Below are 25,255 nucleotides of genomic sequence, written 5' to 3'. Positions count from 1 at the left end.
CCCAAAGTCCTGACTTAAACGTGTGGACAATGCTGAAGAAACAAGTCCATGTCAGAAAACCAACAAATGTAGCTGAACTGCACCAATTTTGTCAAGAGGAGTGGTCAAAAATTCAACCAGAAGCTTGTGGATGGCTACCAAAAAGTGCCTTATTGCAGTGAAACTTGCCAAGTGACATGTAACCAAATATAAACATTGCTGTATGTATACTTTTGACCCAGCAGATTTGGTCACATTTTCAGTAGACCCATAATAAATTCAATAAAAGAACCAAACTTCATGAATGTTTTTTGTGACCAACAAGTATGTGCTCCAATCACTCTATCACAAAAAAATAAGAGTTGTAGAAAGTATTCTCAAGACAGCCATGACATTATGTTCTTTACATATATATATATATATTTATATATATATATATATGAACTAGCTCCATGAGGCCGAAGTGAATGTTGTTGGATGGCCTGTGTGAAGTGAACTAAAGACCAAGGTCCATGGCAGAATACCGTCAAATTTGAGGAAGCTTGAGAGGTTTGCCAAAAAAGAATGAGTTGGGATTGCTCAGGAGATGTGTGTGGGACTTGTGGAAAACTATGCCAAAACATTGCAGGCTGCTATCCAGCAAAAAGGATGGGAGCTAATCATTTTGACTACGGTCGTTTTTGGTTTTGGTTTAAATAACGAAAGGGACAAGCGGTAGAAAAATGGATGGATGGATGTTGTTTGTGTGGACAAAGTAAAATTATGGAAGCAGCAAAATAAAAGCAGTATGTTTGGAAAAGCTGAGTAGAAAAATGATTGGCTCTCTTTAATAGTATTTGGAAGATGCAGATACTTTTAGAAAAATGACAATTTCATGGTGGGGTAGCTAATAATTCTGTCCTCAAGTGTGCGCTAAGTTGAAGTGGAGTAATACTTGTTTTGGGGACATCGAGTGGTCAGAACAATACAATAAGTTAAGATCGTCAAGTTGAATGATGCAGACACGTTTGTTACTGGCTACTTCCTTATACGTTTCTTTCATAACAACAACATTGTGAAAAATACAGACAATTGTAACACAAATGTGTGCTGTTAAACCAATTATAGTAACACAAGCTAGCCAATAACGTTCTTGTTTTGCTTTGAAAAATGTAACTGTGAACCAGTTGCAAACAGCCCCTTTAAAGGCCTACTGAAATGAATTGTTTTTATTTAAACGGGGATAGCAGATCCATTCTATGTGTCATACTTGATCATTTCGCGATATTGCCATATTTTTGCTGAAAAGATTTAGTAGAGAAAATCGACGATAAAGTTCGCAACTTTTGCTCGCTGATAAAAAAAAGCCTTGCCTGTACCGGAAGTAGCGTGACGTCACAGGAGCTAGTATTCCTCACAATTCCAATGGAGCGAGAGAGATTCGGAGCGACAAAGCGACGATTACCCCATTAATTTGAGCGAGGATGAAAGATTCGTAGATGAGGAACGTTACAGTGAAGGATTAGAGAGGCAGTGATGGACGTATCTTTTTTCGCTCTGACCGTAACTTAGGTACAAGCTGGCTCATTGGATTCCACACTCTCTCCTTTTTCTATTGTGGATCACGGATTTGTATTTTAAACCACCTCGGATACTATATCCTCTTGAAAATGAGAGTCGAGCACGCGAAATGGACATTTAAAGTGACTTTTATCTCCACAACAATACGTCGGTGACACACTTAGCTACTGAGCTAACGTGATAACATCGTTCTCAAATGAAGATAGAAACAAAATAAATAAACCCCTGACTGGAAGGATAGACAGAAGATCAACAATACTATTAAACAATGTACATGTAACTACACGGTTAACAATTCTCAGCCTGGTAAGGCTTAACAATGCTGTTGCTAACGACGCTAAGGCTAATTTAGCAACTTAGCAACCGGACCTCACAGAACTATGATAAAAACATTAGCGCTCCACCTACGCCAGCCAGCCCTCATCTTCCCATCAACAGCCGTGCTCACCTGCGTTCCAACGTTCGACGGCGCGACGAAGGACTTCATCCGTGGGTTTGGCGGCAAGCATCGGCTAGGCGTAGTAAGTAGTCCTTGTTGTGTTGCTGTAAGTATTGTACTTAGCCGCTAAAACACCGATCGATCCCACCTACAACGTTCTTCTTTGCAGCCTCCATTGTTCATTAAACAAATTGCAAAAGATTCACCAACACAGATGTCCAGAATACTGTGGAATTTTGTCGAAGAAAACAAGAGGTTTCTGTATCGGGTTCGATGGGGTCCAACCACTTCCGTGGATTTTGTGACGTCACGCGCATAAACCATATCCAAAGGAGTTTTTCAACCGGAAGTGTGGCGGGAATTTTAAAATTGCACTTTATAAGTTAACCCGGCCGTATTGGCATGTGTTTCAATGTTAATATCTCATCATTGATATATAAACTATCAGACTGCGTGGTCGGTAGTAGTGGGTTTCAGTATAGGCCTTTAAGGACATTTATTATTTTTGTTTAGCTTGTGTGCTACTGTGTGTACCTTTTGTAAATAACTTCATTAAAACACAAGAAAAAGACCAACCTTGTGTGCTTATTGGAGGACATTTAGATGCCAACTGACTGTTCAGCTTTGCACAAGTAAACACGCTGTGTACGAGCCCTTGTATCAGAGACTTTAGACGCAAGCGGACATAATCGGATACTTGTTTTTTTGCTGATATCGGCGCAGTATCCGATATCAATATTGGATCTGACAGCCCTGTTATACATATGAGAAAGCGTCTACAAGTCATTTATGTTCTAGCTCTGGAGTAAAAATAGAATAGTGATGATGTCGGTCAACCTCTATACTGCTCACAGCCTCTAGGGGGCATACTTGGCACAGTATTTAAGGATTTTTAAGAGATGTGATGTACAGTGGAATTCCGATTTACAAACTTAATTGATTTTTTCAACATGGTTTGTAAACTGAAAAGTTCATAAAGTAAAGCAAAATTCCCCATGAGAATCAATGTACACATGAATAATTGGTTTTAGCCTCGACAAAAGTGCCTATTTTAGTGAGAAAAAAAATGCACATTTTGAAAACACTTTAATGTATATACAGTACAGGCCAAAAGTTTGGACACACCTTCTCATTTCAGTGTGTTTTCTTTATTTTCATGACTATTTACATTGTAGATTGTCACTGAAGGCATTAAAACTATGACACCTGTGAAGTGAAAACCATTTCAGCCTCTTGAAGCTCATTGAGAGAATGCCAAGAGTGTGCAAAGCAGTAATCAGAGCAAAGGGTGGCTATTTTTGAAGAAACTAGAATATAAAACATGTTTTCAGTTATTTCACCTTTTTTTGTTAAGTACAAACCCCGTTTCCATATGAGTTGGGAAATTGTGTTGGATGTAAATATAAACGGAATACAATGATTTGCAAATCCTTTTCAACCCATATTCAATTGAATGCACTACAAAGACAAGATATTTGATGTTCAAACTCGTAAACTTTATTTTTTGCAAATAATAATTAACTTAGAATTTCATGGCTGCAACACGTGCCAAAGTAGTTGGGAAAGGGCATGTTCACCACTGTGTTACATGGCCTTTCCTTTTAACAACACTCAGTAAACGATTGGGAACTGAGGAAACTAATTGTTGAAGCTTTGAAAGTGGAATTCTTTCCCATTCTTGTTTCATGTAGAGCTTCAGTCGTTCAACAGTCCGGGTTCTCCGCTGTCGTATTTTACGCTTCATAACGCGCCAAACATTTTCGATGGGAGACAGGTCTGGACTGCAGGCGGGCCAGGAAAGTACCCGCACTCTTTTTTTACGAAGCCACGCTGTTGTAACACGTGGCTTGGCATTGTCTTGCTGAAATAAGCAGGGGCGTCCATGAAAAAGACGGCGCTTAGATGGCAGCATATGTTGTTCCAAAACCTGTATGTACCTTTCAGCATTAATGGTGCCTTCACAGATGTGTAAGTTACCCATGCCTTGGGCACTAATGCACCCCCATACCATCACAGATGCTGGCTTTTGAACTTTGTCGTTTGTTTATCAGTTTGAACATCAAATATGTTGTCTTTGTAGCATATTCAACTGAATATGGGTTGAAAATGATTTGCAAATCATTGTATTCTGTTTATATTTACATCTAACACAATTTCCCAACTCATATGGAAACGGGGTTTGTACATAACTCCACATGTGTTCAGTCATAGTTTTGATGCCTTCAGTGACAATCTACAATGTAAATAGTTAAGGAAATAAAGAAAACACATTGAATGAGAAGGTGTGTCCAAACTTCTGGCCTGTACTGTATATACATTAAAGTGTTTTCAAAGTGTGCAAGGGTTGGAATATTGGCTTAAATCACCAAAATGATTCCCGAGCTCGGCCACCGCTGCTGCTCACTGCTCCCCTCACTTCCCTGGTGGTGAACAAGAGGATGGGTCAAATGCAGAGGACAAATTTCACCACAACTAGTGTGTGTGTGACAATCATTGGTACTTTAACTTTATTTTTGGCGCGGTGTAAACGTTTATAAACCGAAAAGGTCGCAAATAGGTGTTCATAAATCGAGGTTCCACTGTACTTACCGGCAGTAGAGTCTGGAATGTCATTTTTATAAGAATTTTTGATGGAATTTCAAAGTATACAAAATGACATACACTCCAGTTTGACAATATACAATGGAACACTACGTATAATCCACAGACACACACACACACACACACACCTGGTAAGAGCGTGATGGAGGAGTCCACCGTCATAGTGGGAGCTGTGTTGCTAATGGGAGGCATGTGGGGGTATCCGGGTGGTCCCATCAGAGAAGGAATGTTCTGTCTGGAGTCCATGTACATGTTTCCTGTGGGGGGGGCACACACACAAAAGGCCGATGACCTAACTCTCAGTAACGTGTCAGAGAAGACCCTGACATTCAGTCTGAATGTGTCCTCACAGGTAGAAGGACGTTGCTTAAGCTTTAACACACTTTTCTTCAGGATGCAACCATTCACTGATAAAGTTCAACAAGCTTCCTGATCATGGTGTTGTGTACTACTTAAATCACACTAGTACCTGTACTTTTTGTGTGTGGAACACTTTGTTTGTGTGTGTTACCTTCGCTTAAAGTGTGAACGTGGGTTTTAACATTGTTGGTATGTTTATTATGCAATAAATGAAGGTCAATAGGTTTGATAGAATTGCAGTTCACCCATTTGACCTAGAGGTGGCAGGAGTACACTAGCATTAGGCTATAATCCAGATTGTGTATTGCAGTTTTTTGCAACCTTTTTTGAGCCAAAGCACATTTTTTTGCGTTGAAAAAATCCGTAGGCACGCCACCGTCAGAAATCATTCAAAAACGAAACTCAGTTGACAGTTAAAAGTCGTTGTCGCAATTGTTGGATATGACATTAAAACCATAACCAAGCATGCATCAATATAGATCTTGTCTCAAAGTAGGTGTACTGTCACCACCTATCACATCACACCGTGACTTATTTTGAGTTTTTTGCTGTTTTCCAGAGTGTAGTGTTTCAGTTCTTGTCTTGCGCTCCTATTTTGGTGGCTTTTTCTCTTTTTTTGGTATTTTCCTGTAGCAGTTTCATGTCTACCTTTAAGCGATATTTCCCGCATCTACTTTGTTTTAGCAATCAAGAATATTTCAGTTGTTTTAATCCTTCTTTGTGGGGACATTGTTGATTGTCATGTCATGTTCGGATGTACATTGTGGACGCCATCTTTGCTCTACAGTAAGTCTTTGCTGTCGTCCAGCATTCTGTTTTTGTTTACTTTGTAGCCAGTTCAGTTTTAGTTTCATTCTGCATAGCCATCCCTAAGCTTCATTGCCTTTTCTTAGGGCCATACACTTTTTGTTTATTTTTGGTTTAAGCATTTGAAACCTTTTTACCTGCACACTGCCTCCCGCTGTTTCCGACATCTACAAAGCAATTAGCTACCGGCTGCCACCTACTGATATGGAAGAGTATTACACGGTTACTCTGCCGAGCTCTAGACAGCACAGACACTCAACAACAACACATCATTTGCAGACTATAATTACTGGTTTGCAAAAAAACGTTTAACCCAAATAGGTGAAATTAAATAATCTACCACGGCACACCAGACTGTATCTCACGGCACACTAGTGGTTGAAAAACACTGGTGTATTGGATTTGGTTTAAAACAACATTATGGACAAAATATAATTGAACGACCCACATTATGTGTTTTAACTGTTACACATAACATACCAATTCATTATCATCAAATAATACTAAATGACAATTGACATAAATACCAATTAATACTAAAAGGCATGTAAAATATTTGTTTGTTAGCTTTGTTGTACGTATTTGTTCATCTTAATAGTATCTACCTGTCTGTAGTATTCATCAAATAAATGCCGCTTCCTAAATGCTTTGCTAACCAACATTAAACGGGACCTATGATGATTTGAATCTACATTAAAAAGTTTCCTTTTGGTCCAGATCAGTGGTTCTCAAATATTTTGCACCAAGTGTTACCTCAGAAAAAACTTGTCTCTTAATTTATAATGCCAAGCCTAATGACAATATTAAAATACAGTCACATAGTAAGCCCAAGTATTCAATAAAAACATGGTAGGGGTATTATTTAACAAGTATATGCAACATTTTTGGTCACTGTAACATTACACTAGGGTTGTCCCGATACCAATATTTTGTTACCGGTACCAAAATACTTTGATACTTTTCAAAATAAAGGGTACCACAAAAAATGTAATTATTGGCTTAATTTTAACAGAAAATCTTATGATACATTAAACATAGTTTCTTATTGGAATCAAAGAACAGCGTTGTCGATTACATAACATAGTGAACATGCAAGTTTAGTAGAAAGTAAGCAAACAAAAGCTCCTTATTTGGCTGCTGACGTATGTGGAAACATATTTAGTCATTTCCCATTGTAATATTTTGTCAAAACCATGAGGGACAAGCTGCAGAAAATTGATGATTACTCTATTCGTTCATTTACTTTTAATACCTGCTTACTTAACATGTTCTACCAACACTGTTGTAAAAATGTAATAAGCACTTATTCTTCTGGTTTTTTTAGAGATGTCCGATAATATCGGACTGCCGATATTATCGGCCGATAAATGCTTTAAAATGTAATATAGGAAATTATCGGTATCGGTTTTAAAAAGTAAAATGTATGACTTTATAAAACGCCGCTGTGTACACGGACGTAGGGAGAAGTACAGAGCACCAATAAACCTTAAAGGCACTGCCTTTGCATGCCGGCCCAGTCAGATAATATCTACAGCTTTTCACACACACAAGTAAATGCAAGGCATACTTGATCAACAGCCATAGAGGTCACACAGAGGGAGGCCGTATAAACAACTTTAACACTGTTACAAGTATGCGCCACACTGTGAACCCACACCAAACAAGAATGACAAACACATTTCGGGAGAACATCCGCACCGTAACACAACATAAACACAACAGAACAAATACCCAGAACCCCTTGCAGCACTAACTCTTCCGGGACGCTACAATATACACCCCCCGCTAACCTCTACCCTCTGTATTTTTCAGGAGTATAGTACCGTTTTTAATTTATTAGTACCGCGGTATACCATACAACCATACATTACACAGTTTGAACAGTAACACTGTGTTTCAATGTTGTAAAATAAAAATATATACATTAATCAAGGCTTACCACTAGAAAGGGGTCAGCAAATCACGGCTCTTTAGCACCGGTTTAATGGCTCTCTGGAGCTTTTTCAAAAATGTATGAAAATGGAAAACAATGAGGGGAAAAAAAGGTATTTTGTTTGTTTTAATATGTTTTCTGTAGGAGGTCAAATATGACACAAACCTTCCTAATTGTTAGAAATGCCACTGTTTATATTAAACATGCTTTACTGATGACAGTATTTGGTGAGCGCCGTTTTGTCCTGCTAATTTCGGCGGTCCTTGACCTCACCGTGTTTCGTTGACATGTACAGCTTTCTCCGATGCTGCCACAGAAAGACGTGTTTTTATGCCACTCCTTTGTCTCATTTTGTCCACCACACTTAACTTTTCATGCTGTGTGTGAATACACTGAAGTGCGCTTTGTTGATGTTGTTGACTTGTCCGGAGTGCTAATCAGGCATATTTGGTCAGTGCATGACTGCAACCTAATCGATGCTAACATGCTATTAGGCTAACTGTATGTACATTTTGCATCATGCCTCGTTTGTAGGTATATTTGAGGTCATTTAATTTCCTTTACTTATGTCCTCTGTGTATTTCATTTATATTTGCATGTCTCATGACACATTATCTGTATGTAATATTGGCTGCATTGTTTTTGCAGTGTAAATGTAAAACAAAAACAACATTATGATTTGTACATTTTCAGAATGTGCTTGTTCTATTTTTAAACAAAGAAAACAATCTGAAGTTGTCTTTATTTTTAAGTTATCGTGCCGTGATTTTACCAGTCCGTAGATTTTTCTCCATGTGGCCCCCGACCTAAAATGAGTTTGACACCCCCGATCTAACTTTTTGTAGGTCCACTTTAACAACTATTGCAAACAATTGGATTACGTCTTATTGGATACTTCATAGTCATCTACAACCAATTTACAGGATTGTCTCTGACCCGTGCGAATGTGTCGGCCGTGCTGGTTGTGCTGGACGGCCTTGGGGTGCATGGCGCCGAGCGGCTGAGCGGGGTGCTGCGGCGCCCCAGGTGCGACCTGAGGTTGCGAGACGGGGATGACCCCCGTGGCCGTGAAGAACTGGTTGATGGAAGAGCACAGGTCGGCTACCTGGCCAGCATCCAGGGACCAGTTGTTGAGCTCGGCCTGACGCATGCTCTCCTTCAGGCCTGGAGGAGACGTACACAGAGGACAGGAAGGTGACAGTCGCACTTCTGTGTGTGTTGTTCAATGTTAATAGCTTAATAATAAAATACTTTTTGGTTTACATTTAAAAATGAGCTGATTATAAATAATTGTGCTGTCCAGTTGCTGTATCTTGCTTTCTTACACTTCTGAGTCTCATTTACAAGTATTATATAGTAGACCGTGTTGTTGCAATTCCAAAACGTTTGATAGCAGTAGTGGTGTGTTGCCTAGACAGGAAGTAGTCTTTGCCGTTAAGCTAAATCTAGTCTTTTGATGCACTCTACAAAGTGTTTAACCCTCTAACACCCCTTGTTGTAAAATTACAACGTTACCTTTAACCATCCTAAAAAACAATCCGTTATATATATATATTTTTTTTTAATCACATTTACATAGTCATTGGGTCCTATTGTTCAGTCTCACAAGGCTATTGGATCGTACATTTGTTTATAAGTCACGCCTTCTGGCCATCAACTCACACAACCTCTCAAGGTTTCCTTCGAATGACATCTATTTGTTTCATTGGACTGGATTCATCAGATTCAAGTAAGTAAAATGTATTTTATATATTTAGGGACCGCAATGTCCCTTTGGGACAGAGGACCCTATTGTAATTGTAAGGTTTTATATTATTTATTCTTTATTATACCGCCGCCTCTTTGAGCTGTAATTTGACCCCCTTAACATGCTTCAAAACTCACCATATTTGACACACACATCAGGACTGGCGAAACTTGCGATCTATTAAAAAAACCTAGCCCCAAAACTCAAAATTGCGCTCTAGCGCCCCCTAGGAAGAAAACACAGACAAAACTGTTTGTAACTCCCACTAGGAATGTCTGAGAGACATGAAACAAAAACCTCTATGTAGATCTCACTTAGACCTAGATTTCATACACTGACATCCTTCAGCAAAAATCAACAGGAAGTTTGCAATTCCCCCTTCAAAACAAAAGTTTTGTAAAAACAGTCACTTTTGCCTCTTTGAGCTATAATTTGATCCCCTTAACATGCTTCAAAACTCACCAAACTGAACACATACATCAGGACTGGCAAAAATTACGATCTAATAAAAAAACCCAACCCCAAAACTCAAAATTGCGCTCTAGCGCCCCCTAGGAAGAAAACACAGACAAAACTGCTCCTAGGAGGAAAACACAGACAAAACTGCCTGTAACTTCCAGTGGGAATGTCGTAGACACATGAAACAAAAACCTCATGTAGTGACAACCCCCAGCAAAAATCAACAGGAAGTTTGCAATTCCCCCATTTAGGGACCGCAATGTCCCTTTGGGACAGAGGACCCTATTGTAATTGTAAGGTTTTATTATTCTTTATTTAACCGCGGGCCTCTTTGAGCTGTAATTTGACCCCCTTAACATGCTTCAAAACTCACCATATTTGACACACACATCAGGACTGGTGAAAATTGCGATCTATTCAAAAAACCTAGCCCCAAAACTCAAAATTGCGTTCTAGCGCCCCCTAGGAAGACAACACAGACAAAACTGCTTGTAACTCCCACTAGGAATGTCTGAGAGACATGAAACAAAAACCTCTATGTAGATCTCACTTAGAACTAGATTTCATACACTGACATCCTTCAGCAAAAATCAACAGGAAGTTTGCAATTCCCCCTTCAAAACAAAAGTTTTGTAAAAACAGTCACTTTTGCATCTTTGAGCTATAATTTGATCCCCTTAACATGCTTCAAAACTCACCAAACTGGACACACACATCAGGACTGGCAAAAATTGCGATCCAATAAAAAAAAACAACCCCAAAATTTAAAATTGCGCTTTAACGCCCCCTAGGAAGAAAACACAGACAAAACTGCTCCTAGGAAGAAAACACAGACAAAACTGCCTGTAACTTCCAGTAAGAATGTCGTAGAGACATGAAACAAAAACCTCTATGTAGGTCTCGCTTAGACCTACATTTCATGTATTGACAACCCCCAGCAAAAATCAACAGGAAGTTTGCAATTCCCCCTTCAAAACAAAAGTTTTGTAAAAACCGGTCACTTTTTTTCAAAAATTATCTCCTCTGAGTGCGTTTGTCGTGTCGGCTTCAGACTAGCACAGGAGAGAGATTGAACCCTTCTGATTAAAAGTTGACGAAAGAGTTATAATTACTGCTCCGGTTTGGATTTTATGTGCCGTCAAAGTCGGTCCCGTCCATCACTGCTTGCAGCTTTAATTTTTGGTTGTTATTACAATGTCGAGAGCATGTACATATGTAGTTATTGTGGAACAGATGCATCCAATTTCATTTAGAGCTTGTTATACAATTGTTGCAATTATACAACACCTGGTGAATGTGGTAGTCAAAATGCTGGCTTGTTGCAGTGGGCTCAAACAGGTTGTATTGTAAATGAACCCTTAGTTGTTCAGACAACGTGAGTACAAATACAGAAATTTTGCTCCCATCAAAGCCCAATGTTGCAATATTACATTTCTCTAAAAACATACATAAACATTTTTTTTTAACTATTCAATTTCTGCATCAAATGCCTCCTACAACAACATCTAAAAGGTCAATTTTTTTTTTTTTTTAGGTTTTTCTATAGTTGGGTCTTACAAGGTTAAACTTATTACACACCAGCTGTTCAATTGTATCTTAGCTGTAGTTTTCGTTACCAAATTTCAAAGGTGTTGAAATCGCCATGTAAAATCATTAATGCCAATCGGTAGCATGTCTATGGCAAATTCAATGTAAATAAGCATTACGCTAACACTTTTGAAAATTGGAACCTTACTTTACGTTTGAGCGTAAAAAGGGCGTACAAAACGATTAATACCAATCAGTAGCATGTCTATGGCAAAACCAATGTAAATTAGCATTAAGCTGACACTTAAAAAGCAGAGCCTTACATAAGACTTGAGCGTAAAAAGGGCGTAAAAAATTACTAATACCAATCAGTGCCATGTCTATGGCAAAACCAATGTACATTAGCATTAAGCTAACACTTAAAAAGTGTAGCCTTACTTTAGGTTAAGCGCATAAAAAGGGTGTAAAAAATCCTCGATGCCAATCAGTAGCATGTTTATGGCAAAACCAATGTAAATAAGCCTTAAGCTAACACATGTTGGAAAAATGGAGCCTTTACATTTGAGAGTAAAAAGAACGTAAAATAAATTACTATCACTAATCAGGAGCATGTCTATGGCAAAACCAATGCAAATTAGCATTAGGCTAACACATTTTCAAAAAGCGGAGCCTTACTTTAGGGTTGAGCGTAAAAAGGGCGTAAAAAATCACTGATGCCAATCAGTAGCATGTTTATGGCAAAAACCAATGTAAATAAGCATTAAGCTAACACATATTGAAAAAATGGAGCCTTTACGTTTGAGAGTAAAAAGAGCGTAAAAAAAATTACTAATACTAATCAGGAGAATATCTATGGCAAAACCAATGCAAATTAGCATTAGGCTAACACATTTTCAAAAAGTGGAACCTTACTTTAGGTTTGAGCGTAAAAAAAATCACTGATGCCAATCAGTAGCATGTCTATGGCAAAACTAATGTAAATAAGCATTAAGCTAACACATATTGGAAAAATTGAGCCTTTACGTTTGAGAGTAAAAGGAGCGTGAGAAAAATTACTAATACTAATCAGGAGCAGGTCCGTGGCAAAACCAATGCAAATTAGCATTAGGCTAATACATTTTCAAAAAGTGGAGACTTACTTTAGGTTTGAGCGTAAAAAATCATTGATGCCAATCAGTAGCATGTTTATGGCAAAACCAATGTAAATAAGCATTAAGCTAACACATATTGGAAAAATGGAGACTTTGCCCTTGAGAGTAAAAAGAGCGTAAAGAAAATTACTAATACTAATCAGGAGAATATCTACGGCAAAACCAATGCAAATTAGCATTAGGCTAACAGATTTTCAAAAAGAGGAGCCTTACTTTAGGTTTGAGCGTAAAAAATTGCTGATGCCAATCAGTAGCATGTCTATGGCAAAACCAATGTAAATAAGCATTAAGCTAACACATATTGGAAAAATTGAGCCTTTACGTTTGAGTGTAAAAAGAGCGTTCAAAAAATTACTAACACTAATCAGGAGCATGTCTATGGCAAAACCAATGCAAATTAGCATTAGGCTAACACATTTTCAAAAAGCGGAGCCTTACTTTAGGTTTGAGCGTAAAAAGAGCGTAAAAAATCACTGATGCCAATCAGTAGCATGTTTATGGCAAACACATTAAGCTAACACATATAGGAAAAATGGAGCCTTTACGTTTGAGAGAAAAAAAGAGCGTAAAAAAAATAACGAACACTAATCAGGAGCATGTCTATGGCAAAACCAATGCAAATTAGCATTAAGCTAACACATTTTCAAAAAGCGGAGCCTTACTTTACGTTTGAGTGTTTTCTATCAGGCATACATGTTTTGAATGCCATTGAAAAAAATGTTACATTATGTAGATGCAGTTCGACCGAGTGATTGTTTCCTTGCCAATCGGACGAAATATCACAGGCAACATAGGTATCGAAATAAGGCTCATCCGGTAATACCGACGGCGCCTATAAAAGTACCCGATTCGGTATGCATCCCAAGTTGCCCCCAGGAACCATTCAGTATTCCTATAATATTGCCTATGCAGGTATTGCGGTAATTTAACATCCTTTGATACAAAGTCTTAGAATCTTTTCCCACTTTGCTGTGTCATGCAATAATCTTTATAGCTTATGAATTGCAATACTTCAAAAAAAAATAATAAACTTAATGGCGCAACAATAAGGTCAGTAAAAATGACCATTAATTGGATTCCATCTGGAGGTCCACTTGATGAACGAACGCTATATGAAAATGAAATATATTGAAGCCGGTCACGTCCAGCGTAACCTCATTACGACTCTCCTAAACGCTCAGTTGATGTGATGAAGTGGCTCATATTGTGCCCTCAGTGCTGCGCTGCTATATTTGTCCGCAGCAAACGTGCGGAGCCTGTGTTTGGTCCCAGCGGAGGCAGCAGGAGAGGTTTCCTGCTCTCTGAAGCCTATCCAGACTTGGTGGATGGCGTTATGGTGGTGTGAGAGGGGTCAAGTGCAACATGAGGAGAGAGAGTTAGAAAGGTGATGAAGACTGTGTGTGTTATGGGACCAGCTGTCATCATCCGTCGTGCATTGGATGTTGCCGGCTTTGTGCACTGACCAGGATAAGAGGCTGTTACCGAGAGGGAGCCTAATTAGATTATTCACATCACACAATTGGGAGAGTGTGTGTGTGTGTGTGCGTACATAGAGTACAGCAGCCTCTCAAATGCAGGCTAATAACTTTTAATAGGCCAGGATCATTACGGTGTTATAGTGTTGTGCCTCAAGGGCAAGACTATATGAAAACATGGAATTCAATCATCGCAGTTAAATAAAAATGAACCAATCGGACGCGGAAGGAATTGGATCAATTCTTAATGAGGCTGCAGTAAATGACGTGATCAATATAAAAACAACATGGCAACATTAGGAGCTGTGGACAGGAGGAGTGTGCCTCTAGATGCAGCGGGTGGCGCTGTTTTGGATTTTTTTTAATCAATATGTAGTTTCTAGGGGCAGCACGGTGGAAGAGGGGTTAGTGCATGTGCCTCACAATACAAAGGTTGTGAGTTCAGGATCTTTATGTATGGAGTTTGCATGTTCTCCCCGTGACTGTGTGGCGGGTTCCCTCCGGGTACTCCGGCGTCCTCCCACCTCCAAAGACATGCACCTGGGGATAGGTTGATTGGCAACACTAAATTGGCCCTAGTGTGTGAATGTGAGTGTGAATGTTGTCTGTCTATCTGTGTTGGCCCTGCGATGAGGCGGTTACTTGTCCAGCGTGTACCCCGACTTCCACCCAGAATGCAGCTGAGATAGGCTCCAGCACCCCCCGCCACCCACACAAGCGGTAGAAAAAGGATGGATGGATGGATGTCAATTCTAATTCATGCAGAGCAGTGATTCCGGGGCTGAATTAGCTGGAGGAATAATATTGACCAAACAAATCTATAATGAGACACGCTAATTTAGTTATTCATGTTGGTTGGGTCTTGGGCGCAGTTGGGTGTTCCAACAGGACAATGATCCCAAACACACGTCAAAAGTGGTAGAGGAATGGCTAAATCAGGCCAGAATGAAGGTTTTTAGAATGGCCTTCCCAAAGTCCTGACTTAAATGTGTGGACAATGCTGAAGAAACAAGTCCATGTCAGAAAACCAACAAATTTAGCTGAACTGCACCAATGTTGTCAAGAGGCGTGGTCAAAAATTCAACCAAAAGCTTACCAGAAGCTTGTGGATGGCTACCAAAAGCGCCTTATTGCAGTGAAACTTGCCAAGGGACATGTAAGCAAATATTAACATTGCTGTATGTATACTTTTGACCCAGCAGATTTGGTCACATTTTCAGTAGACCCATAATAAATTCATTAAAGAACCAAACTTCATGAATGTTTTTGTGACCAACAAGTATGTGCTCCAATCACTCTATCACAACAAAATAAGAGTTGTAGAAATTATTGAAAACCCAAGACAGCCATGACATTATGTTCTTTACATGTGTATGTAAACTTTTGACCACAACTGGATATATATATATATATATATATATATATATATATATATATATATATATATATATATATATATATATATATATATATATATATATATATATATATATATATATATATATATATATATATATATACACACATGTGTATATATATATATATATATATATATACACAGTATATATATATATACATGTGTATATATATATATATATATATATATACACAGTATATATATATATATATATATATATATATATATATATATATATATATATATATATATATATATATATATATATATATATATATATATATATATATATATATATGTATATATACATATATATATATATATATTAGGGCTGCAACTAACAACTAATTTGATAATTGATTAATCTGTCGATTATTACTTCGATTAATCGATTAATAATCGGATAAAAGAGACAAACCACATTTCTATCCTTTCCAGTATTTTATTGGAAAAAAATACAGCATTCTGGCACCATACTTATTTTGATTATTGTTTCTCAGCTGTTGGTAAATGTTGCAGTTTATAAATAAAGGTTTATAAAAAAAAATTAAAAAAAATAAATACATTTAATTAAAAAAATAAAAAGTAGCCTTCGCGCATGCGCATAGCATAGATCCAACGAATCGATGACTAAATTAATCGCCAACTATTTTTAGAATCGATTTTAATCGATTTAATTGATTAATTGTTGCAGCCCTAATATATATATATATATATATATATATATATATATATATATATATACACTCATATACATAATATACATACATACATACAGTACATACATAATATATATACACACACACACACACATGCAAAACAAATTTGACACCCCTGACCTATGAGGCACACAATATTAAGTCAAATGGATTCTGCCGAGCAACACGTTGCAGGAATTATATGCATCATTTCCATTACTTCAATTGCTGCATTTACCAAATCAAAGTTTTTTTTATTGTTGTTTCTTTCATTATTTTTGAGAAAAACATGCTAAATTAAGAACATTTATTGTACATGGGTTAGGGTACATCATGCATTTCACAAGGGCAGTTAATCAATACATTACCAATGATTTGTAGTCTATGTGACTCATCTATTTGCCATATTAAAACACCTTTTAACATGCATGCGTTACCTTGAAATGGGGAGAGGTCCACATCAGCCCAATTGTAGCCGGTAGCAACACGGCAGCTCTCCTTTAGCCAGTCCAGATTTGGGTACCAATCTGAAGACACATTTCATGCACACAGAAAGTGAAACAGAATGTTCAATAACTCCTGAAGATGTCTCGGTACACTGGAAACAATGAAAATGTCTTCAAATGTAAACACAGCCACACTATTGTTGTCTGTGAGCAGGAGCCATCGTAGACGGTGTGGCGAAATACCACAAGGTGGCGCAGCCTCACAAATAAATGCTTCATCTTAAAGCTTTGCCTTTGTGCACAATAGAGAGGTTAGGATGGTTCCCACTGCCTCAAACAAAACAATAGGTTCTCAGGCCTTGGATCAAAAACGGGCGGTTTGCTTATATTCATCCTGAGCTTGGAGGAGAGGAACTGAGATATACAATGTCAACACGGGGGGAGGATATGAAGTGGTGGTGAAAGCTTCCTCGGCCGTATGCGGCCCTGTTGTATGAAGAGCTCTCTGACAGTGCAATCAAAAAGCAATGCTGGCGGTTTTGTTTCGGAAAGCAAACTGAGGCATCCAAACTAAGGTAGAATTACTTCTTGGCATTGTGGGGCATCGATATATATTAAATATGAAACATAATCTATAGTGTGCACTGGCAGGCCGTGCTGCTTTTACGAGAATCGGTGAAAAAAGATATGGAGAGGAGGAGAGAAAAAAACTTGCTTCTGTTGCACATCCATGGATGGCTTCCAGTTTTTTGTTTTTTTGTTTGTTTTTGGCTCATTAATGTGACGGACGTGGTTGTCGGTTTGAAACGCGGCAACGTGGCCTCAGTTCATGACGTAGAAGTGAAGAAGAACTGTGGACAATAAGTTCAAGTTAAAGTACCAATGATTGTCACACACACACACAATAGGTGTGGCGAAATTATTCTCTGCATTTGACCCATCGCCCTTGATCACCCCCTGGGAGGCGACGGGAGCAGTGAGCAGCAGCGGTGGCCACGCCCGGGAATCATTTTTGGTGATTTAACCCCCAATTCCAACCCTTGATGCTGAGTGTCAAGCAGGGAGGTAATGGGTCGCATTTTTTATAGTCTTTGGTAGAGATGTCCGATAATGGCTTTTTTGCCGATATTCCGATATAGTCCAACTCTTAATTACCGATACCGATATATACAGTCGTGGAATCAACACATTATTATGCCTAATTTTGTTGTGATGCCCCGCTGGATGCATTAAACAATGTAACAAGGTTTTCCAAAATAAGAGAACAACTTCAACTCAAGTTATGGAAAAAAAAATGGCAACATGGCACTGCCATATTTATTATTGAAGTCACAAAGTGCATTATTTTTTTTGAACATGCCTCAAAACAGCAGCTTGGAATTTGGGACATGCTCTCCCTGAGAGAGCATTAGGCGCTTGAGGTGGGTGGGTGGGGGTTAGCGGGGGGTGTATATTGTAGCGTCCCGGAAGAGTTAGTGCTGCAAGGGGTTCTGGGTATTTGTTCTGTTGTGTTTATGTTGTGTTACGGTGCGGATGTTCTCCCGAAATGTGTTTGTCATTCTTGTTTGGTGGGGGTTCACAGTGTGGCGCATATTTGTAACAGTGTTAAAGTTGTTTATACGGCCACCCTCAGTGTGACCTGTATGGCTGTTGACCAAGTATGCGTGCATTCACTTATGTGTGTGAAAAACCGTATATATCACGTGATTGGGCCGGCACGTAAAGGCAGTGCCTTTTAAGGTTTATTGGCGCTCTGTACTTCTCCCTACGTCCGTGTACCACTACGTACAGCGGTGTTTTAAAAAGTCATAAATTTTACTTTTTGAAACCGATACCGATAATTTTGAAACCGATGCCGATAATTTCCGATATTACATTTTAAAGCATTTATCGGCCGATAATATCGGCAGCCCGATATTATCTGACATCTCTAGTTCTAACGTATATCTGTCGGTAGACTCGCTATGGAAGCGCAAAAAACGACCTATACAACAAAGATGACGGGGAGAAGACGCTATCGAAGTGGAGTCACGTAAGTAGGACCCGCCCACTAAACGGCGTATCCTGAAGCGACGGACAGAAATTGGCTTGAGGATGGTCGGTAAAACATAATCTATGCAAAATTTTGACCAAAGAACCATTAAATGTTATGTAGACCACAATGAAGTGTTCGAAATGTAGAAAAAATATACATAAAATATGACCCCTTTAATGCGCCTTATAATTCAGTGCATATTTTGTATGAAAATAGACCCGCTCATCGGCAGTGCGCCTTATAATCTGGTGCGCCCTGTGGTCCGAAAAATACGGTACTATTTTTTTTTTTTTACTATTAGCAAAGTGTCCCGCACGTAAATATGATTGCATAATCAACTAGAAAAGCCCTTCGAGAGCGCCAGGCACTACCTTTCAACAGTAAACACCTGCTGAATCCAGACGGTGATCAGGATCAGCACCAAAATGTAATTACTCGTCTCGAATCCCATTTCTGACATTTTCTGCACGTTGAATCAAAAGCCGCCGATAACTTTTTGAAAAGTGATCCGGTGTTCTGGCGAGATGCGCTCCACATTGGAATTCATGCACCCCCTGCATCTGCATGTGCATATCATTGTGGAAATGTAACTGTGTATTGAAATAGTCTTACATGTGAGTACAATCATTACAAATATATATATTTTCCATTTTGTCATCTAATATACCGTATTTTTTCCGATTATAAATCGCTCCGGAGTATAAGTCGCACCGGCCGAAAATGCATAATAAAGAAGGAAAAAAAAAACATATATAAGTCGCACTAGAGCAGGGGTGTCAAACTCAAATACAGATTGGGCCAAAATGTAAAACTGAACAAAGCCGCGGGCTAAGGTTGAACAAATTAACCTTTTAATAGGGACCCAAATAAGTTTTGCATTGAATATTGAACAAGCAAGGCTTATATAACTTTATAGTGACATGCAAAATCGAGTTTCAAATAATAATAATAAAAAAATATCAATGGCATATCAAATACAATTAAAATAAAAATGTAATGCCTCTTTTCTATTTCCAGCTTTCTGAGGTAAATATCAACATTAACTTTTTCCACAGGCTAATAAATTAGAAAATAAAATAACAATGAATAAAACAACCATTCACGACTATAAACTGCTCAGTTTGCAACACACTGATCTAATCTGATGTGCCCAAGCCAGATACCTGACATCTTTTCTTGGATGCTAGTTCATTAATGTCGGGGCTCAGGCTTTGAGCTGAGGCAACCTTCATTATCGAACGAAGGTGTTCATAAGTCATATATATATATATATATACACCCCACCTACCACCACCCCCCCCCTGCCCCCCCCCCTCCGTGCGTCGGTTGAGGTGGGCGGGGTTTGGTGGTAGCGGGGGTGTATATTGCAGCCCGGAAGAGTTAGGGCTGCATGGGATTCTGGGTATTGGTTTTGTTGTGTTTATGTTGTTTTACGGTGCGGATGTTCTCCCGAAATGTGTTTGTCATTCTTGTTTGGTGTGGGTTCACAGTGTGGTGCATTATTTCTAACAGTGTTAAAGTTATTTTTTACGGGCACCCTCAGTGTAACCTGTATCACTGTTGGTCAAGTATGCGTTGCATTCACGTGTGTGCGCGTGCAGAAGCCGCACATATTATGTGACTGGGCCAGCATTTGCTGGACTGGGTGAAAAGCGGACGTGACGATTTTTGGGAGGGGCACTGAAATTTGGGAGTCTCCCGGGAGGGTCGGCAAGTATGACAATTAGCGGTGAATGCGGTGTTACCGCGGCACCGCCGCTGTGTATAATCGGCGGGCCAGCTCTAGTGTTAATTTGGAATCGCCTCAAGGGCCAAGTGAAATTACACGGCGGGCCAGAGTTTGACACCCATGCACTAGAGCAGGGGTCACCAACGCGGTGCCCGCGGGCACCAGGTAGCCCGTAAGGACCAGATGAGTAGCCCGCTGGCCTGTTCTAAAAATAGCTCAAATAGCAGCACTTACCAGTGAGCTGCCTCTATTTTTTAAATTGTATTTATTTACTAGCAAGCTGGTCTCGCTTTGCTCGAAATTTTTAATTCTAAGAGAGACAAAACTCAAATAGAATTTGAAAATCCAAGAAAATATTTTAAAGACTTGGTCTTCACTTGTTTAAATAAATTCATTATTTTTTTTACTTTGTTTCTTATAACTTTCAGAAAGACAATTTTAGAGAAAAGAATGCAACCTTAAAAATGATTTTAGGATTTTTAAACACATATACCTTTTTACCTTTTAGATTCCTTCCTCTTCTTTCCTGACAATTTAAATCTATGTTCAAGTAAATGTATTTTTTTATTGTAAAGAATAATAAATACATTTTAATTTAATTCTTCATTTTAGCTTCTGTTTTTTTGACGAAGAATATTTGTGAAATATTTCTTCAAACTTATTATGATTAAAATTCAAAAAAATTAATCTGGCAAATCTAGAAAATCTGTAGAATCAAATTTAAATCTTATTTGAAAGTCTTTTGAATTTCTTTAAAAAAAAATTTGTTCTGGAAAATCTAGAAGAAATAATGATTTGTCTTCGTTAGAAATATAGCTTGGTCCAATTTGTTATATATTCTAACAAAGTGCAGATTGGAGTTTAACCTATTTATTTTGTCATCAAAATTCTAAAATTAATCTTAATCAGGAAAAATTACTAATGATGTTCCATAAATTATTTTTTTAATTTTTTCATAAAGATTCGAATTAGCTAGTTTTTCTCTTCTTTTTTTCGGTTGAATTTTGAATTTTAAAGAGTCGAAATTGAAGATAAACTATGTTTCAAAATGTAATTGTCATTTTTTGTGTGTTTTCTCCTCTTTTAAACCATTCAATTAAGTGTAAATATCATTAATTATTAATAATAACATAGAGTTAAAGGTAAATTGAGCAAATTGGCTATTTCTGGCAATTTATTTAAGTGTGTATCAAACTGGTAGCCCTTCGCATTAATCAGTACCCAAGAAGTAGCTCTTGGTTTCAAAAAGGTTGGTGACCCCTGCACTAGAGTATAAGTCACATTTTTGGGGGAAATTTTTCGCCAGTCCCTTACAAGTTTCTCGCCTACTCCAAACTTTCTTTCTGCTGCTCGATTGGCGTTTTCTGCTGCATACTTCACTACTTCCAGCTTGTAACTTGCAGTATATGATTTCCTTTTCGGTGCCATTTTTGTTCAGCCCTTCTCAGTTTTTATAAGTTACCGCCAATGTTGAAATGATCAATTTGCATAGGTACGGAACGTAGAAGCAGGTCGCATCTTTTTTTTCACAATGCACTTCTGCCATGACCAGCGCCCGCCAAATTTTTATTGGTTGACGTGTGTGTGTGACGATTGCTGATATACGCCTAGTCCACTGGTTCTTAACCTGGGTTCGATCGAACCCTAGGGGTTCGGTGAGTCGGCCTCAGGGGTTCGGCGGAGCCTCCGCCGCGGAGGTCAAGACACACCCGACTCATCGTGTAAATAAAAACTTCTCCCTATCGGCGTATTATGGATACCCCCAAACAATGTTCCCTCTAATTTTCCATCTGATTTGCAGGTGTGTAATTTGTTGTGAGTTCATGCACTGTTGGTTTTGTTCTTTGAACAAGGTGATGTTCATGCACGGTTCATTTTGTGCACCAGTAAAAAAACATAACTTTGTCTTGAATTTGAAAAAAAATTACATTTTGTGGGTGGCGCGGTTGGGAGAGCGGCCGTGCCAGCAACCCGAGGGTTCCCACTTTCTACCAACCTCGTCACCTCCATTGTGTCCTTGAGCAAGACACCCCACTCTTACTCCTGATGGGTCGTGGTTAGCGCCTTGCATGGCAGCTCCCGCCATCAGTGTGTGAATGTGTGTGTGAATGTGTGAATGTGGAAATAGTGTCAAAGCGCTTTGAGTACCTTGAAGGTAGAAAAGCGCTATACAGGTATAACCCATTTACCATTTATTTTTCACTAAAGAAGGGTTCGGTGATTGCGTATATGAAACTGGTGGGGTTCGGTACCTCCAACAAGGTTAAGAACCACTGCTCTAGTCTCTTACGTGAATGAGATAAATAATATTATTTGATATTTTACGGTAATGTGTTAATAATTTCACATATAAATCGCTCCAGAGTATAAGTCGCATGAAAAAAAACTGCGATTTATAATCCGAAAAATACGGTACATGTTTCACACTACACACTACTAAACAATTTAATGTACGATTTATTAGGTTACGGTTTCATGTGAAGATGTCGAAAATCAAGTGCTGCATGGCATGCTGGGAGCACTTACGGTTTCCGGGCAAAAAAACAAAAAAAAACTTCTTCCCCTGTACACACCTAACACATTCGTTAAAAAGACATACCGTATTTTTCGGACTACAAGTGGCAGTTTTTTTCATAGTTTGGCCGGGGGTGCGACTTATAATCAGGGGCGACTTATGTGTGAAATTATTAACACATTACCGTAAAATATCAAATAATATTATTTATCAACAAACTGAAAAGCACTGTATAGAGAAAAAAACAATGCTATGACTGCGAACCGCAAAAATAAAGTTTGAGTAAAATATGTCGGTTCCTACTGTGGAAAGATCAATCATACTGAATCATGGTGGTATTATCGTGTCAGTTTGACGTTATATGCGCTAGTCCTCATGGGAAATGTGGTCTTTCTTCTGGCAAACCACTACCGGTTTTTCTTCAACTGCCGCCGCTAAAATCAGCCAAAACTTAAAGTTCTTAATTGAGGCTTCAAAATGATACTGTAAATATTACATGTTATCATAAATGTGTTACATTACATACATACATACAGCATGTATAGAAAACATTGTTGAAGGTATTTGGATGGTTTCCAGCAGACTTATAGGCGAAACAGATCGTATTCCCATTACCTGCATTGTAAACTTCCTCTTACTAGCAGTTTATTATTATTTAGAACGCACAGAAAACGGAAATACATGTTTGTTCCTGTCTCACATAGGGATTGTGTATGATGGTTAAAAATTTTAATTATATAAACCCTTGTCCCCTCACCTGTAGTCGGGCAGCTCTGGTGGGAGAGAGACGGGTGCTGTGGGCCGTGGCCGGACAGGTGCTGCTGAGCGTGGTGTGGATGGTGGTGGTTGTGCTGGTGATGGTGGCCGCCACCTCCTCCGCCCACACCATTTCCCGTGCCAGGTGAGTGCTGGTAGGAGCAGGCGGTCCTTGTCTGTTGGTTGGACTCCCCCGCCATCCCCATCAGAGCTGTTAGATAAGAAGATGACAAGGAGAAGATATCAAAAGAGTGACAATAGGAACAGTAGAAATAAACACATGTAAATAAAGTGTAACAAAATATGCAGTGTGTCAGAAAAGTTCTAGGACATCTGTCCCTAAAGATGCTAATCAAATCTATATACTGTATAAGTCAGGGGTCACCAACGCGGTGCCCGCGGGCACCAGGTAGCCCGTAAGGACCAGATGAGTAGCCCGCCGGCCTGTTCTAAAAATAGCTCAAATAGCAGCACTTACCAGTGAGCTGCCTCTATTTTTTAAATTGTATTTATTTACTAGCAAGCTGGTTTCGCTTTGCCTGACATTTTTAATTCTAAGAGAGACAAAACTCAAATAGAATTTGAAAATCCAAGAAAATATTTTAAAGACTTGGTCTTCACTTGTTTAAATAAATTCATTAATTTGTTTTACTTTGCTTCTTATAACTTTCAGAAAGACGATTTTAGAGAAAAAATACAACCTTAAAAATGATTTTAGGATTTTTAAACACATATACCTTTTTACCTTTTAAATTCCTTCCTTTTCTTTCCTGACAATTTAAATCAATGTTCAAGTAAAACATTTTTAAAATTTATTGTAAAGAATAATAAATACATTTTAATTTAATTCTTCATTTTAGCTTCTGTTTTTTCGACGAAGAATATTTGTGAAATATTTCTTCAAACTTATTATGATTAAAATTCAAAGAAATTATTCTGGCAAATCTAGAAAATCTGTAGAACCAAATTTAAATCTTATTTCAAAGTCTTTTGAATTTCTTTTAAAATGTTTGTTTTGGAAAATCTAGAAGAAATAATGATTTGTCTTTGTTAGAAATATAGCTTGGTCCAATTTGTTATATATTCTAACAAAGTGTAGATTGGATTTTAACCTATTTAAAACATGTCATCAAAATTCTAAAATTAATCTTAATCAGGAAAAATTACTAATGATGTTCCATAAATTCTTTTTTTAAGTTTTTCTCTTCTTTTTTCGGTTGAATTTTGAATTTTAAAGAGTCGAAATTGAAGATAAACTATGTTTCAAAATTTAATTGTCATTATTTTCATGTTTTCTCCTCTTTTAAACCGTTCAATTAAGTGTAAATATCATTAATTATTAATAATAACATAGAGTTAAAGGTAAATTGAGCAAATTGGCTATTTCTGGCAATTTATTTAAGTGTGTATAAAACTGGTAGCCCTTCGCATTAATCAGTACCCAAGAAGTAGCTCTTGGTTTCAAAAAGGTTGGTGACCCCTGGTATAAGTTATTCCTCTAGAGCAGAGGTCGGCAACCCAAAATGTTGAAAGAGTCAAAAAAAATAAAAATAAAAAATCTGTCGAATGACACCTCAGTCATGGCCTGAGTCGCTCTCACTGGCACTAAGCAACTTTGTGG

At 38.2% G+C, this 25,255-nt stretch overlaps 1 protein-coding gene across 9 annotated transcripts in view; it reads right to left on the bottom strand.

Moving 5' to 3' along the window:
• Positions 1 to 25,255, bottom strand: part of LOC133654230 (forkhead box protein J3-like) — a 296,340-nt gene that overhangs the window by 7,801 nt on the left and 263,284 nt on the right. For all 9 annotated transcript variants that reach the window (XM_062054406.1, XM_062054407.1, XM_062054408.1 and 6 more), the window contains 4 exons: positions 23,636 to 23,845; positions 16,591 to 16,680; positions 8,616 to 8,843; positions 4,708 to 4,836 (listed from right to left, as the gene is read on the bottom strand). In XM_062054406.1, coding sequence (XP_061910390.1) covers positions 4,708 to 4,836; positions 8,616 to 8,843; positions 16,591 to 16,680; positions 23,636 to 23,845 — 657 coding nt within the window. The remainder of the gene's footprint in view (positions 1 to 4,707; positions 4,837 to 8,615; positions 8,844 to 16,590; positions 16,681 to 23,635; positions 23,846 to 25,255) is intronic.

This window comes from Entelurus aequoreus, linkage group LG07, assembly GCF_033978785.1.
Source record: "Entelurus aequoreus isolate RoL-2023_Sb linkage group LG07, RoL_Eaeq_v1.1, whole genome shotgun sequence".
Taxonomy (NCBI): domain Eukaryota; kingdom Metazoa; phylum Chordata; class Actinopteri; order Syngnathiformes; family Syngnathidae; genus Entelurus; species Entelurus aequoreus.
Note: the sequence above shows the minus strand (reverse complement) of the source record. Positions and strands in the feature narration are given on the sequence as shown.